At 44.1% G+C, this 13,746-nt stretch overlaps 1 protein-coding gene across 3 annotated transcripts in view; it reads right to left on the reverse strand.

The window, feature by feature from the left end:
* Positions 1-13,746, reverse strand: part of LOC143289060 (protein Mo25-like) — a 68,613-nt gene that overhangs the window by 24,553 nt on the left and 30,314 nt on the right. For all 3 annotated transcript variants that reach the window (XR_013056179.1, XR_013056180.1, XM_076597877.1), the window contains exon 5: positions 8,660-8,828. Coding sequence is in view for 1 of the 3 variants with exons in the window: in XM_076597877.1 (XP_076453992.1) it covers positions 8,660-8,828 (169 nt within the window). In the remaining 2 variants the exon portion in view is untranslated. The remainder of the gene's footprint in view (positions 1-8,659; positions 8,829-13,746) is intronic.

Raw genomic sequence — 13,746 nt, forward strand, 5'->3', positions numbered from 1 at the left:
ACCTGAGGACTCAAATGAACAGCTCATGAGGATCCTCAAGAACTTGGTTGGCATCATGTCTGATCGAGCTGCAACAATGAAGGGTTTGGGCAAACAGCTTGATGGCTACATCAGAGAAAACGTGGACCCTACAGTTCAGGTAGAATTTCCCCACTTCTTGCTGGGGTTGCCCACTGCTGCTGACAAGGCTCTCAGGCATGTGGTAGACAGGACTCACTGGAAAACTGGGCAGAGAAGTCATGGCTGAATTCAAGCATTTCAAGTCACCAGAGTCTGCTGCTTGCTGATACATCCGGATGGCATGTGACATGCTTGGGCCATGGGGAGATGAACATTGTGGATGCCATCACATGTGGCTGGCATTTGCACAGGAGAAGAGTCTGATCACCAGCTTCAGGGCAAACAGATTTAACAGTCTTTTCAGAGCAGCTGCAGCCCTAATCCACCACAGGAACCACATCATCAGCTTCTTCCAGTATTCAGCCCCATCCAACTTGAAACAAAGCAGTGTGGAGGCCGAGCCAAATACAATGTTACACTGATGGTGCTTGGCCTTGGATCGTTTTATGTGTATGTCAACGGTGACATGCACTACCTGGACCAGTACCAGTTCATTCAGCCTCTGTACTTCTTGCGTGAGGTGGAACAATATCCTGATGTTTTGCCTGGGGGTCCTGACAGTTCCCCACATGAAACAGAAAGCTGCAGACTAAGAGAACCGAAGTCAACAACAGCAGAATCAGTCCTTTCATTCTGACAGACTGCGTCTGCAGTGAATAAGAATCTCCTGCTCCTAGTGATCCAAGAACTAGCAAAACACTTCAGGGAAACATTTGAACGTCAGCTGCAAGACTTTCTTCCAGATGGTTAAGTATGGCAGTGCTCCCGACCCTGAAACCAGACAACGCATGAAACACTGTCAATTGATCAACTTGCTGGGGGAAGCTTGTTTTGCTGATCTGGACTATTCCATGTTCAAAAACAGATGGGCCACACTACATCACCACAGCACACAATCTTGGGAAAAGAAAATGCCCAATATCTGGCTGGCAAGCTTTAAAATCTCCAGAAGCGCAATCGAGTCTCTTAGCTAAAGCAAAGAAAATTGCTCCAGATGAACATCCATGAGGATAAGGAAAAACCATGAGCATCTAACAGAGCTGGAAGAGATGAATGATGCCATGATGGAGCAGGAAAGAGCCAAAGCAGCAAGACAGCAGCACAAATGTGCAAGCTCATGGCTGACATCAAGGCTCAGGGAGGTGCATGTAAGTCAAAGGAGGATGTAGAAAACCTGGTAGATAGCTGCACAACCAAGACAGAAAAAATGAATGGGCTGAAAATGCAGTGCCGCTTCTACAGGGAGTTCTTCAATGCGAGACTGCCCCTCTCAAATCTACAGCCTGAACAACTTGCTGTGAATTTGACTGAGTTTTTGTCATCACTGTCACCTACTGCTTCTGTCAACCCTCTGCCATGCACTGAGCCACATCCAGAAGATGAAACTGCTGCTGCTGAAGATCATTTTGAACCTGAAGGAGATGGAAAATGGAATGGAAAATGTTGATTTCAATTTCCTGTTTTCCAACCAAAAACAGTCGGTTGTGGTCTTCTATAACGACTGCTTCTACACTGGTCAAGTTTTGACAGTTCATGAACCAGAGCTTGCTGATGTTGCTTTCATGGAGCAAAGGGGTGAAAAAACAACAACAACATCTTCATGTGGCCAGTGTCTGATTCCATTGCCGAAGTTTCATCAAAATTTGTCTTCCATGCAGGCTCTGACCTGGTTGAGAAACACAAAGTGTGGACTGTAAGAGACTCCGAAAGGACATACTTGAACGGATGGAGGCTGTACTTGCAGTTTGCAGGAATTGCATAGAATCATTAGAATGCCTGTATACACTCTGTGATAAATGCATCATATCTGTGTAATGTAGGCAAGTTCCCACTTTCATATAGTATTACATCAGCATTATATAAAGTATCAATTTAACACTATGGGGAGTGTAAGTTCCTTCAGCAAACTTAATGCTTAATTCAATTGTGATTTTCATATTCCTGAATCAATGCTAAATCTGTGGATATCAATATCATTACTGTATCTTTATTAGTTTTAGATATATGGTCAATTTAGTGATGACAGTGTTCAAAATCCTATATCAGACGCCAGCAAATTCAGCATTTTTAGCCGTTTTTGCACTGCAACATTTTAAAAAGTAACAAACTGAAAAGGACAGAAGAAATCAGGTGTATTAACTATCATATATATAAACAGGAATTAGGAAACTAATTTTGGGCAATGAGAATGCATATACATCTGAGTAACAGGCCTTCAAAAATGGCATTTTGCTACATGAAATTTTGCATTTGCATTTCTGCTGTAGAACTCTTTTAAAAAACTACTTTTCCTATTGTTTCTTTGATTTTTGAAATTTGGCTGGACCCAACTATTTGAATATATAATGTTACAATCTTCAATTCTATATGTGATCACTTATCGTACACTGCAACCACACTATCACTGTGTTTGGATGAGAATAGTTCAGGCACTTACAAGATACAAAGCAGATTCTTATTGTTGACACTTAACGACAATCACTCCACAACCAGCGTTGCTTGCTGGCTTGGGCTGAGTGTTTCTGACACACTATTCAACTAATTATCTCTTCTATTAGATCAGTAAACTACAAGTATTATATACTGGTGGAAATGTCACAATTTTTTCTTTAAATCTATTCCATTTGTGTTTGCCTACGTTAAAGTGATTTAACGCAGTCTGCCATTTTCAGCCACAAACTCATTAAAAGTGATCCGTTTCAGGTGGCTTAGATTAAGATTTAAATTCATCTTAAATAATCAACACTTTGTTTTGCAACCAATCCAACGTAAACTGTTCCAGGAATCATTTAGAAATTCATCATTTACCACCTGGCAAGAAACACAAACTTTCCAAAATTTAGCCAGACTCAGGCCAGTTTGCTTACTAACCCATATGGGTGTCTTGCAGTTCACATAATTATATAGTGGGGGTACGCTGCAGCAACCTTTCACTTGCTTGTGGTGACAGATGACCACTGATCATGTGTGTGTCAGTGTGTGTGTAGCGCCAAAGGCCAGCGTCTCGCCACATCGCTGTAAGTCAAATGTTTGTGTTATGTGTTGAAGAAAACTTTGCCAGAAGAACTGTGTTGTCATTCAATCACAGGTCTTATCATTGTTTGACATAAGTTATCATCATGTCGTCATCATATGCTTGTAAGCAGGATTCCACTTCATTCTTTCGAACGTCAGTCACTGACGACGTAGGAATGACGCATAAATCTTTGCGTCTCAACTATCTATCTATTGTTCAGACACATGTAAACTGTTCAAGAATATTCCCAGGATGATGCATTATTTTTCCTCTGCTCACACTGATGAAGGTTAGGCTTTACTTATCCTGCGTTAAGTGGAGGAAATTTAAATGTTGAACACAGACCATACTTAGCTATGTTGATGTTTGGCTTTGACGCAACCCTGTAATTTGTGTAAGTTTATTAGCTGGCTGAATCCACTAAATGGTCAAGCCATGATGGTTCTTCCACTGATTGCATTGAGCATTTGACTTACCATCTGATCTCTCAGGTTGCCACTATTTGATACAAAAGCCACTTATTCTATCCTCTCGTTTATTATTCATGTATTATTTCATATGCTGATATCAGTACTGCTACAGTGTTACACTGACTCACAGTACTACCAGCTTCAAAGTTATAGTGTGCTTAGTCCTTTATAATATGTGTATAGTATTCTGTTGTGCTGATTACAAGATATTGGTACTTGTAATTCAGTTATCATGCTTGTTCCTACACGACTTACTTAGGTATACTGTTACATAAACAGATCCATTTGAATCACTGACACAGTATAAGCATCACCTAATCTATACTCATTACTGTCAGTGTACTTTCAGTAAATCAGTATTTGCCAAATTTTACAACATTATTCAAAGGTATTACAAATGTCTTTTGCTGTCAGTGTTTGGTCTTCACATATGCATCATTTATGTTATGCTGTTGCTAATTCCAAACCAAGTGATTGTCTTTCCATTGTAATATACATGTGCCTGTTCAGGGTCGGGTTGCCGGCGACTAAACCAGCACTCTCACCGCTCCCTTCCGGGACTGGTGAGGCGGGTGGCTAGACACCCTTATGGAATTAAAAACGAGATCCATAAAAGGGCGTCGGCTCAGGATAGCCACCGACGGCCATCTAGCTCCACCGTGCTGTGTGCATGCCACACGCAGTTGGCCCCCGGGGTGTGTCTACCCATGCATGCAAAGTCTGGATCTGGCAGAATCTGCGGAAGAAACCTATCAGTTCAACGAAGAGGAAGGCGGTTACAGCAATGCACTGTGGAGTGCAGAGAGCAAGATAAGACACCGAAAGGATATCTTGGTCATCCACTGCATCTGTGCTCATCCTCCAGTCGTCTCAACTTAGTCTTGCCACTGGAAATTGGTGGACCCGGACGAGAGAGTGAGGTCGACATTGAGCAACTCCTCTTCACTTTAAACAAACTCATCGCGCAAGTCATCAGTCATCCTTAATGACCTTTCATCCTTCATCATTTCATCACCCCCAAGTCCTGTGGCGACAGGCAAGCGATGAAACGACAGGTGTGGGTACACTGGCAGACGCAGCTGCAGACCTGCACACAGGCGGCTCAGGCCATAGGGTCGTTCTTTATCGACAGGAGCAGTGATGGAGCTCGGCAGCCGTCTGAGCAGCCCTCTCTAGGAATGCACTGCTCACCTCCCTGGCATGAGGAAGGGGCTAGAAAAGGTGCCTAAAAATTGCCTGCTCCATATCACCCTGGCCAGCATACCGCGGCTGGCAGGGACCCTACATCAGCGGTCAAAACAAAGATAAAGAAAAGAAAAAAACAAGGATCGTTCCTCTCACCATTGGTGCTTGGAACATAAGGACTCTCCTGGACAGAGATGACGCGGACAGACCCCAAAGGGGAACGGCACTAGTTGCATCCGAACTCGCCAGATACAACATCAACATCGCAGCCTTGAGTGAGACTCGGCTTGCAGGAGTTGGCGAGCTCTATGAACGGGGATCTGGTTACACCTTCTTCTAGAGTGGACGAGGAAGTGAAGAGCGACGTGAGGCTGGCGTTGGTTTTGCAGTAAAAACAGCACTTGTCAGCAAGCTAGCTGGAATCCCAAAGGGAGTCAACGATAGGCTTATGACCATGAAACTCCCACTGGCATCTGGCCAGAAGCACCTCACCGTTGTCAGTGCCTATGCCCCAACCATGACCAACCCAGATGAAGTGAAGGTGAAGTTCTACGAGGACCTTCACTCTGTCATTGCTGCTATCCCTAAAGCAGACAAGCTCATCATTCTTGGGGACTTCAATGCTAGAGTTGGCTCTGACTACATCTCCTGGGATGGAGTGATTGGAAAGCACGGCGTGGGCCACTGCAACCCAAATGGGCTGCTTTTGCTTCAGACCTGTGCAGAGCATGAACTGCTGATAACCAACACAGTTTTCTGCCTCCCTACCTGCAACAGGACGTCATGGATGCACCCTCGCTCAAAGCATTGGCATCTCCTCGATTATGTCATCGTCAGGAAAAGGGATAGGCAAGATGTACGTGTGACAAAGACCATGTGCGGCGCCGAGTGTTGGACAGACCATCGCCTTGTAGTCTCGAAGCTGAATATTCGAATCCAGCCCAAGAGACGGCCCCAAGGCCAGAAGGCTCCAAAACGGCTCAACATCGCTAAGCTGAAAAACATCACCATCAAACAGACCTTTGTGGAGCTGCTGGAAAATCGTCTGGAATCTGCCTCTCTGGACAACCAGAATGTGGAGTCAAACTGGAGGACCCTGCGCGAGCTGATCTATAGTACAGCTTCAGAGACCCTGGGACCCATGACCAGAAAGCACAAAGACTGGTTTGATGAAAACTGTGATGAAATCAAGCAGCTTCTGGATGAGAAACGCCGTCTGCATAAAGCCTACCTGAGCAACCCAAAGTCCACATCAAAAAAGGATGCGTACAATGCCATCCGCAGGACTGTTCAGCAAAAGTTACGTCAGATGCAGGATAAGTGGCTGAGTGACAAAGCTGATGAGATCCAGGGATATGATGACAGGCACGATATGAAGAAGTTCTATGATGCCTTAAAAGAAGTCTACGGCCCCACATCCTCAGGATCATCCCCCCTCCTCAGTGCAGATGGGAATACCTTGATCACCGAGAAGGAGAAAATTCTCGAACGCTGGGCTGAGCACTTCAACAGTGTCTTAAATCGCCCTTCCTCCATAAATGATGAAGCCATAGACCGTCTCCCACAAGTCCCCATCAATGAAGCACTGGACGATCCGCCAACACTTCTTGAGACCCAGAAAGCAATCCGTCTGCTATCCAGTGGCAAAGCACCTGGCTCAGACTCCATACCAGCAGAGGTCTACAAGGATGGAGGCACTGTGCTGACTGAGAAGCTCCATCAGCTGTACTCACTCATGTGGAAAGAAGAGACGATCCCCCAGGATTTCAAAGATGCATCTATCATTCACTTGTACAAGCGAAAGGGGAACTGGCAAGCCTGTGATAACCATCGGGGCATTTCCTTGCTCTCCATCGCAGGCAAAATACTTGCCAGGATCCTACTAAACCGCCTCACAGCACACCTTGATCAAGGTCATTTGCCTGAGAGCCAATGTGGATTCCGGAAAGAGCGCGGAACAACCGACATCTTGTTTGCTGCAAGGCAGCTGCAAGAGAACTGTCAGGAGCAAAATGCTGATCTGTTTTCCACCTATGTCGACCTCACTAAGGCTTTCGACACCGTGAGTAGAGAGGGACTGTGGAAGATCATGGCCAAGTATGGATGCCCTCGGAAATTTATTTCCTTGGTCAGCCAATTCCATGAAGGCATGCAGGCTCGAGTCCAGGACAATGGCGAAACATCTTCTCCTTTTCCTGTCACAAATGGTGTCAAGCAAGGCTGCGTCCTGGCTCCAACACTGTTCAGCCTCATGTTCTCTGCAATGCTTACTGATGCCTTCAGGGATGGCGATGTTGGAATCGGCCTAAGTACCGAACAGATGGCAAGCTGTTTAACCTCAGAAGGCTTCAAGCAAAAATGATGGTCATGACAGACATCATCAGAGACTTTTTGTTTGCTGATGATTGTGCCCTCAACGCTGGATCTGAAGCCGACATGCAACTCCGCGTTGACAAGTTTGCCACTGCCAGCAGGAACTTCGGCTTTACCATCAGCATGAGGAAAACTGAAGTTCTCCATCAGCCAGCCCCAGGGAAACCCCACGTTGAGCCCAACATCACAGTCAACGGTCAGTGCGGTGGAGTGGTTCACATACCTTGGCAGCACACTGTCACGAAATGCGACCATCGACGATGAAGTGAACATCAGGATTGCAAGAGCAAGCGCAACTTTTGGTAGACTCTATGCAAATGTCTGGAACAGAAGAGGCATTGGTCTTGAGACCAAGCTAAAGGTCTACAGAGCAGTAGTTCTCCCCACACTACTGTACGCCTGCGAAACTTGGACAGTGTACCAACGACATGCCAAGAAGCTGAACCACTTCCACACAACATGCCTCAGGAAGCTACTGAACATCAAGTAGCAAGACAGGACCCCAGACACGGAGGTGCTTGCAAAAGCCATCTTTCCCAGCATCTTCACCATCCTGATGCAGTCCCAGCTTTGCTGGGCTGGACACGTGGCGCGCATGCCAGACCATCGGCTGCCCAAAAGGCTCTTCTATGGCGAGCTGCAACAAGGGAAGAGATCACCATAGGTCAGAAGAAGCGCTTCAGAGATACTCTGAAAGTCTCTCTGAAAGCGTTTGATATCAACCCGGACTCCTGGGAGGAATCTACAGTGGACCGTGACAAATGGCGCGCTGCTGTGCACAAAGGCGCCAAGTTGTGCGAGGCCAACAGGACTGCTGCAGCTGTTCAGAAGAGGCAGGCCAGAAAGTCACAGGCAAACAAGCTCGCTGACAATGATATGCCTGTCTTTGTCTGCCCCAACTGTCAGCGAACATTCCGTGCGCAGATTGGACTATTCAGCCATCTGTGCATTCACAGAAAGATTCATGAGCATCCTCTTTCTTCTTTTCTTTCTTTAATACTGTAAGAAAACAATAGAAAACCCCTTGTGACTGGAATCTATATGTTCTTGGCCTGTGTGAGGAGCTTTCAATCCTGAATCTCTTTTAATCCCTTTAATTCATTCATCCTTTAATTCCAATCCCCTTTATATACCACCCCCTTAACCACATGGTTACACACAACTCGCGTCGCCGACAGGATTGATCCAAGAAAATTAGAATATTCTCTTTAATGTCTTAATTCTTAAATCCTTTTATCCAAATTCAAAAATAACAAACTCCAACCAATAAACCCCCCTTACCACTCCAGTTATTACATCCAAAAATGTAGTGCCTTACTGGCAAAAAATTACAGGACAAGAGATATACAGCTGTCATCCTGGACTGTGATTGTGGCAGAAGAAGGAATTATCCTGTTTTGGAAATGCTCTAAAGGTTAAGATGGAAACTTCTTTTAATTAACAATCATTAAAAAAAATATTTGAAGGCGGTCTCAAATATCTGAAAAATACCAACCTTGAAAGTAGAGAAGGCATCTGAGGCAATATCAAAGGTTGAAACTTCCACATAATCAAAGAACTTATAGAAGACTTCACTGTCTAGCATGATCTTGACCAGCGCTTCCGATCGGCAGCATTCACGCAGCATCATTCCACAGTTTAGAGCTATTTCATGAGTTTCATATCTGCCCACATAAAATGTAAACATAAGAAATTAACATGATCACAACAGCTTAACACAAATTCATACATGCATGTAGCCACCCTGAGTCATAGGCATGCACACATACACAAACAGAAAACACAATTATGTGAAACTTTTGCATCATAAACAAAAATGACCTGTGCTTCATTCTGATGTGTAATTTCTTTTAACTGGATATGCTTTTGTCTTCTTGCAGACCTGGGCATGTACTGTTTTCTTTTTCGTCTGTGCATGCTGCCTGCCTGACTGTAGCACTTCGCTTTCTGGCCCCTGTGTGCCAGAAACTGGCACCTCTTTCAATATGGAGAAGGAACAGAGTACAGACATGCAAAACTTTTATAACACTGACTTTTTGAGCTTACAGCTAATTTTTTTTTCTGGAATCCAGTTACACTGGAATCAAAGTTATTTTCTTCCAATCAGATTGTAGTCCTGACAATTTTCTAGTTCACTGTTAATAGATCTATCTCCACTGCAGATTCCATTTTTCAGGTTTTGAAACTCGGTAACAGCTCTCTGATACCATCAACCCAGATGGTACAAACATTTCATACAGTCAAATCCTTCATGATTTTTTAAAAAAAGAAAGAAAAAAAAAGGCCTTCATGGCTCAAATGAGACTTCAATTGCATAACAACAAAACTGAAAATGCCAATGGTGGGGGGCAAATTAAATCAAATTATGGTGCTTAGAGCCTCGCTGATCACTTAGGCCATCTCAAGGCTATTACCATGTTAGCATCTACTTCAAGTCAAGGGTTAAAAAAGTACAATAAAAACAAATCACTGCTTCAATCTTTTCACTCAGAAAGTTAAAAATTCTTCCAGAGTTTTGAATATTCAAATCTAATTTAAAATGTTCACTTCTTTCAAGAATTCCATTAGCATCCACAGAGGGACATCAGAAAACAGTTTTAAGATAATCTGACGTGTGATGTCTGTTTATAATGTCATGCAGTCAATTAGCATGTGCTTCACACTGAGAGGCTCGTCACAGACAATACATTGAGGGGCATCTCCCTTTAACAAGTAAGAATGAGTTAGAACAGTGTGCCCTGTGCATGATCTGCACAGCACATACTCCTCCTTGCAGTACTTCACAGCCAATGGGAGGATCTTTTTAGTCTCGACGAATTTGGAAAAGCTTGTTGTCCATCCAGTGTTACATTCCTCTTGCCACAGATCTTTAACGTAAGTGTTCACTTTCTGCTTTATGTATGTGTATGAAACATAGGACTTGGATAACTTTTCTTTTGTGGCTTTCTTGGCCAGCTGGTCTGCAATCTCATTGCCATGAAAGCCAACATGACCAGGAACCAGGCTAAAATGATGTAATGCCCTTTATAAAAGTGAACAAGTTTCATAAAATTCCAGCAGTTTCAGAAGTGTAGGCAATCACCTCCAGAGCTGACAGGGAGTCCGGAAAAATCATAAAATGCTTGTGTTTAGCTTGCAAACCATTTTCATCGCCAGAACCAGTACAATCAGTTCCGCTGTAGAAACTGAGCTGTCAGACAGAATGTGTTTTGTTGGGGCTGGCTGATCAGGAAAGGCAGGACTGAACGCAGATGCTGCAACACCCTCCTCAGATTTCGAACCATCAGTGAAGATTTTCTGAAATGTGGGAAATCTGTGACAGAGTTAAGAAAAGTACCGGAAATTTTGGCCTACAAGGCGCTACTTTTTTCTTTACTCAAATCCGACCCATGCATCTTGTAGGCTGTATGCGCCCTGTCTGTGTCTGAAAACTAAATTCTGATCACCACATGCCACCTGACACAACAAACTCAATATATGAAAACATGGTTGATGACACAATAAATGTTCACGATCACGCTGAACAGCAAGTCTTACCACTGTCTGAATCCACATGGTTCATGTTCACCATCGAATCAAACTGAAACTAAATCGCATATTTCAACTGAACGTGATCGCAGTTTGCCATTAGGCAATAAAAACAAGAGCAGCGTCTGAGTTGGGGATAAATTTATGGTGTGAAAGTAGAAAAATCAGAAGTGAACCGATCATTTTCAAAAGCAGAATGCAAAGCAAAATGGTGGATAGGACTGAAAAGCTGGGCTAGTATACTGGATTCTGAATGAACATACTAATGAACAGGGGCTTTACAACAGAGTACATTCTGTAGGGATGGACAGGTGTTTTTCCCTTTAATTTTCTTCAAGATTTTCCACACTTTTTTCTAGGGTGTGCTGGAGTTAATGAGGAGCTAAAATCCCTCCCAGATCAGTGCTTATTATTTCTAAATACAAATCTGGATTTTGCCCTCAGCTGCTGATGGGTTCGCACGCTGTCTGCCTCTGGTTTCCAAAAGACATGCTGATGTGCTCTTTTTCGGTTCTTTCAGACTTCCCTACATTCAGCATTGAACCAGGGCATTCCTGGCATGTGAGGCTTGAAGGTGGATGTTGGTATTGCTGCTTTCACACATTCTAAAATAATCTGAGTCAGAGTGTCTGCAGGATCCTCACTTTACAGGACTGTTTCCCTATAACTAAACTCGGTCTTTGGAGATAGTAAAGAGTGGTAACTCTCCATTCACAAGGTACACAACTTCAAGTCAGTGCTGCTTACACTACCAATTCAGCTAGCACACAGGTAAATAAAACGTACACTGGAACAAACCCAACTTTGGAACTAAAAATTCCGCAGCTGACTTTGCTCCAGTTCAGGTGGTCAGGCAGAAAGTCATGTTCTACATCTGTGGAACGGAGGACAACAGGAAAGTGGTTACTCCCGTGCAAATTGTTGTGCACTTTCCATTCATAGTCCAGGACCAACATTGGATCGCACACCGACATATCAACACGAAAGCTTCCCAAAAGAACGGTGAAGATAAGTAGGAGATTTTTTGTTTAGACTGCAAAAGTCCATGTCCAAGAAAATAATTTTGAAGATAAGACCTCAGGCTGATATCTCATTATTACTCAAGTGGGGAGTCACCTCTGAAGTCACCTAACAGCAAAAAAGGTTGTGGAAGCTGGCTGACAAGATTTATAAGGTCCTGCCTTAGAACAGGAACAGACGGAAGATACATAGAGCTGTGGAGTGATGGCCTTGAAGTAACGCGTCCGCCTAGGAAGCGAGAAAATCTGAGCGCGCTGGTTCGAATATTTTCTGCCCCTCCACTAGACCTTGAGTGGTGGTCTGGACGCTAGTCATTCGGACGAGACGATAAACCAAGGTCTCATGTGCAGCATGCATGCAGTGCATGTAAAAGAACCCACAGCAACAAAAGAGTTGTTCCTGGCAAAATTCTGTAGAAAAAACAAATAAAACTGCATGCAGGAAAAAATTTTTTTTAAATGGGTGGCGCTGTTGTGTAGCGACGCGCTCTCCCTGGGAAGAGCAGCCTGAATTTCACACAGAAAAATCTGTTGTGATAAAAACAAAAACAAATACAAATACAGTGACAGTTTTATGTAGTGTGACTCTTGCCGCCACCGCATGTAAAGTAGGTAGGTCGGGCCGCTATGTAATGCTGTGTAACTATGGCTGACGGATCATATTTTCATCAGTTTTCACTTCGCCCAAGCAAGCTCAATACTGTATACACTGAGTTGAAAAATGTATCAGAAAATAAAACCACTTTTGTTCTAAAGTGTTTCTTTTTTTGTGTGTGTAAGACAGTGTGAGTGAAACAGATCGCCCGAAGTGGAGTAACCTTCACTCTTCAAAACGCAGCATGGTAAAAAAGTTTGCCGACATCTGCTTCTGGTCTGAGAGGCTTGGTGACAAAAATAGGTTACAGACATTGCTCCTTACAACCAATCGACTTAAGAGTCCTATCAAAAAAAAAACAATAAAAAAAAAATCACACCAGCCACCGTGGCGAAGTGGCTAGTGTTGCGGACTGACGGCTGGGAGGATGCGGGTTCGAATCCCAGCGGAGGTGGGTTTTTCGGCCCGTGGCCAGCTCCTACCCAGAGTTGAGCGTGCTGTGGGCTTAAATCGGGAGACTGGGACCACACAGTCGAGTGTCATCCACTTCAAGGATGCATCTTTGGGTGTGTTGCTCTAATTACCTGACCAACACTTCAAGAGTCTATCTCTCGAGTCTGGTTAATGCCGGGATATCATTATGACAGGAAGCGCCGAGTACAGCCTTGTCATGCAGTCCCAAACCAAAATGGACCTCCACAGCAACATCGTCATCCTCCTCCATCATCATCAATATAAACAAAACAGTCTTAAAGTCTGTGGCTTTTCATGCCCTGCTTTCATGGTGACCTCAGTTTCAATACCCCTCCTCTTCCATGCTTGGGGTGAGTCCTGTCAATGTCGTCAATGTTGGCAGATTCATGGGGGGGCTGTTGTTTGAGGGACATGGTGGCGGTCTCCACTCTAGGATGGACGCTCACTCATCTGGCTCCGCGACTAAGCCATTATTGTTGTTAGTAGGGGGCTTAGTACGTTAAATCAGAACATACACTACTGAACACCACCGAAGTGACTCAGCAGCAGTGCAGGGTTTCCTCTGGTTTGTGGCCTCCTGGCGACCTAACATCGATGGTTCCCTGTGGACTGCCGACGCTGGAACTGCCACGGACGAACCCGGGTGTGGCAGTGTATGGAGGAATCTAAATGAGCGGCGTGGGAGTAATGCCACTGAAACGATCACATTCTCTACTTTTACGTGGGTTAAGTTTTAAATTGATATCTTTTACTTGATTCATGAAAAACATGGCTCAAAATGTACCTATTTTTCTTGATGCTCTACTGCACTTCTAGACATAATAAATGTTTTCACTAAACCCACCACCAAAAAGTTCGTTCATTCTTCTTTAAAATGCTTTATAAAATGACCTGAAAGCTTTTAAGGAGCAACATCTGTTCAACGAAAAAGTGGAGACCTCGTATTTTTTATGCCACTGATCAACT

The sequence above is a fragment of the Babylonia areolata genome, chromosome 13, assembly GCF_041734735.1.
Source record: "Babylonia areolata isolate BAREFJ2019XMU chromosome 13, ASM4173473v1, whole genome shotgun sequence".
Taxonomy (NCBI): Eukaryota; Metazoa; Mollusca; class Gastropoda; order Neogastropoda; family Buccinidae; genus Babylonia; species Babylonia areolata.